Below are 3,256 nucleotides of genomic sequence, written 5' to 3' on the forward strand. Positions count from 1 at the left end.
ACCTTCTAGAGACTTGCTCATCTTGTAGCGTTTTCTCAGATGTAGAATGTTCTGTTTGATCCCAAGCTCATCATTATTATTGGATCATGTTCGTTGCACCGTAACACCACACCCTGGTCAGCCACAGTGGCTGGTGCAGGTCTGGATAAGCCTGCAAGGGATTCTGTGGGCAGAATGCTTGAAAAGAAGGCTTAAATTGCAACCTTCAGTCACAGATCCAGAACGGACTTAATTGTAAAGCACAGGTCAGAAGCAAGCAAATCCAGAGGCAGAGGGAAAAAAAATAAAAAAAACCTGCTGAGTGACATGATTTTCCTGCAGACCCTGACAATTTGAAATAATTGAAAATCACAAGGGGTCTATAAGCAGAAGGAAGCCTAGTACATGAGGGGACAGTGAAGCAAGAGACAGTGGGGTAAAGGCAAGGTGGGCTTGAGACCACCTAGGGCTGTGGGACCTATACCTGGGGTGGTTCATTGTGCTGGCAGGCTGCTACCTTCATCTAGATGGTGGTTCTGTTTATAGAGCCTCAGGACCACTCAACTATGTCCAACTTTAATACTTTTTCCTTAAAGTGTGTTTTGGAATTCTGAGAAGGCTCTGCGGGAGATAATTCCTCACATTCCTGAGGATACTAATTAAGACATAGAGTTCTTCCAGATGACTCTCAAAATTAGCCATTTCACACACAACACCAATTTTAAAAATAATTTGTCATTAAAATTCCTAAATAAAGCAGACATTCCTTATTGACAGAGAATGAAGTTTCCACAATTTCATTCTTCAACTCCTTAGGCTTACAATGTTGCCATAGATTGGAATAAATAATAACTATTGGAATAACTACTGGCTCCAACACTAGCAGATGACTTTAGGCAAGTCACTTATCTGGCTTTATGCGTAAAATAAGAGATATAACAATAACTACCTCATAGGATTTCTTTTTATTGAAGTATAGTTAATTTACAATGTTCTATCATTTTCAAGTGTACGGCAAAGTGGTCCAATTATACATTTATATAGATATATATTCTTTTTCAGATTACTTTCCTTCATAAGTTATTGCAAGATATTAAGCATAGTTTCATGTACTATACAGTAGGTCCTTGCTGTTTACATATTTTATATAGAGTATTGTGTATATGTCAGTCCCAAACTCCTAATTTGCCCTCCTCTGCCTGCTATCCAGGCTTCCCCAGATGGCGCTAGTGGTAAAGAAGCCACCTGCCAATGCAGGGGACACAAGAGAGGCATGGGGAGAGAGGATCATGGGGAGCCATTGTTTAATGGGTACAGGATTTCAGTTTTACAAGATGAAAGAGTTCTGGGGATGAATAGAGCTGATGGTGGCACAATGTGGGTGTACTTAATGCCACTGAACTGTACATAAAATAAATGATTAAAACAGTAAATTTTATGTTATGTGTATTTTAGCACTAAAAAACTTGGGGGGAAAAACTACTGATGATAGAGTTTTACTAAGATGCATTGCTGTAGCTCCAAAAAGTAGACAAAACTTCTGGATCAGGGAAGATCCCCAAGGAGGGCATGGTAACCCACTCCAGTATTCTTGCCTGGGAAATCCCATGGACAGTGGAGCCTAGCGGGCTATAGTCCATAGGGTCACAAAAAATCAGACACGACTGAAGCAATTTAGCACAGTACAACACAGCACCCGCTATCCCCTTTGGTAACCATAAGTTTGTTCTCCAGTATCATAAGATTTTTTGAAGAATAAATTAATCCATTTATTTCCTTTAGTATAATGCTTAGAATGTGGTTAGAATGCAATGATTCTGGATATCATGAAAATTACATAAAATTTACCATGATTTGGAAAGATACAATTAATGGAAATTAATAAACATGGACCTAAGACCAAAAAAAGCTAAACACATAGTAACAGTAGAATGGTGCGTTCCAGAAGCTGGGTTTATATTCCACATTTTACACATAAGATACCAGATAATTGACTTGACTATGGTCCTTCAGCTAGGACCAATATTTGTGTTGGAAACAATATTTATGGGATGTCAGGGGGGAAAGGGGAGATTTTTTTAAAGTTACACTGAAGATTTCCAGGGGCTGGGGAAGAGAGGGTCATGGGAAGCCATTGTTTAATGGGTACAGGATTTCAGTTTTGCAAGATGAAAGAGTTCTGGGGATGAATAGTGCTGATGGTGGCACAACAATGTGGGTGTACTTAATGCCACTGAACTGTACATAAAATAAATGATTAAAACAGTAAATTTTATGTTATGTGTATTTTAGCACTAAAAAACTTGGGGGAAAAAACTACTGATGATAGAGTTTTACTAAGATGCATCGCTGTAGCTCCAAAAAGTAGACAGAAAACTTCTTCTTTTACTGACAAACAAAATATCCCTATAGTATTTTTCTGAACTTGCTTTGTCCAGGAAGTTTAACAGTGTTAAAGGACACTCATAAGTTGGGGAATTCACTTCCACTATTAGTAAGAGCATGACAACCAGTCTCATGTTATCAAAACATCAACTGGCAAAAGCATCACTGAATTATGAAGATAATTGGACACTTTGAAGTCAGGGTCATTAAATTCATATTTGAACCATAAATAGAGAAATATAATGAGTCTTCATTAAATAAGGAAAACAGTCTTTTGTGAGTACTTGAGCATCTGGAAAAAATGTCTAGGGAACTTACTAAACTTACCAGGGCTATTTCAGAAGGAATAAACAAATACAAGGAAATGATTGTGTGTCGTGGGGCCATCAGCTCCTGGCCAGGGTATATAAAGGGCCCCGAGCAGGGGGAAGACACTCACACCTGGGAACACTCAACTCCTCTCACCAGCTCAACCCCACTCGGCCCCACACACCACTATGACCGGCTCCTGCTGCGGCCCCACCTTCTCCTCCCTCAGCTGTGGCGGAGGCTGCCTCCAGCCCTGCTGCTACCGCGACCCCTGCTGCTGCCGCCCAGTGTCCTGCCAGACCACCGTGAGCCGCCCCGTGACCTGCGTGCCCCGCTGCACGCGCCCCATCTGCGAGCCCTGCCGCCGCCCGGTCTGCTGCGAGCCCTGCAGCCTGCAGGAGGGCTGCTGCCGCCCCATCACCTGCTGCCCCACGTCCTGCCAGGCCGTGGTCTGCCGCCCCTGCTGCTGGGCCACCACGTGCTGCCAGCCCGTCTCTGTGCAGTCCCCGTGCTGCCGCCCCACCTGCTGCCGGCCGGCCCCCTGCCGCACCATCTGCCGCACCTGCAGGACCTCCCCCTGCTG

At 43.2% G+C, this 3,256-nt stretch overlaps 1 protein-coding gene across 1 annotated transcript; it reads left to right on the forward strand.

Annotated features, from left to right (window-relative positions):
- Positions 1-2,811: 2,811 nt before the first annotated feature.
- On the forward strand, positions 2,812-3,251 carry LOC120859683 (keratin, high-sulfur matrix protein, IIIA3-like; the record flags this gene model as incomplete). The annotated part of the gene is made up of 1 exon (XM_040235692.1): positions 2,812-3,251. A coding segment is annotated over exon 1 (390 nt), but the record flags the coding sequence as incomplete, so codon positions are not given.
- Between the last annotated feature and the right edge of the window lie 5 nt (positions 3,252-3,256).

The sequence above is a fragment of the Oryx dammah genome, unplaced genomic scaffold (genome assembly GCF_014754425.2).
Source record: "Oryx dammah isolate SB20612 unplaced genomic scaffold, SCBI_Odam_1.1 HiC_scaffold_2352, whole genome shotgun sequence".
Lineage (NCBI taxonomy): Eukaryota > Metazoa > Chordata > Mammalia > Artiodactyla > Bovidae > Oryx > Oryx dammah.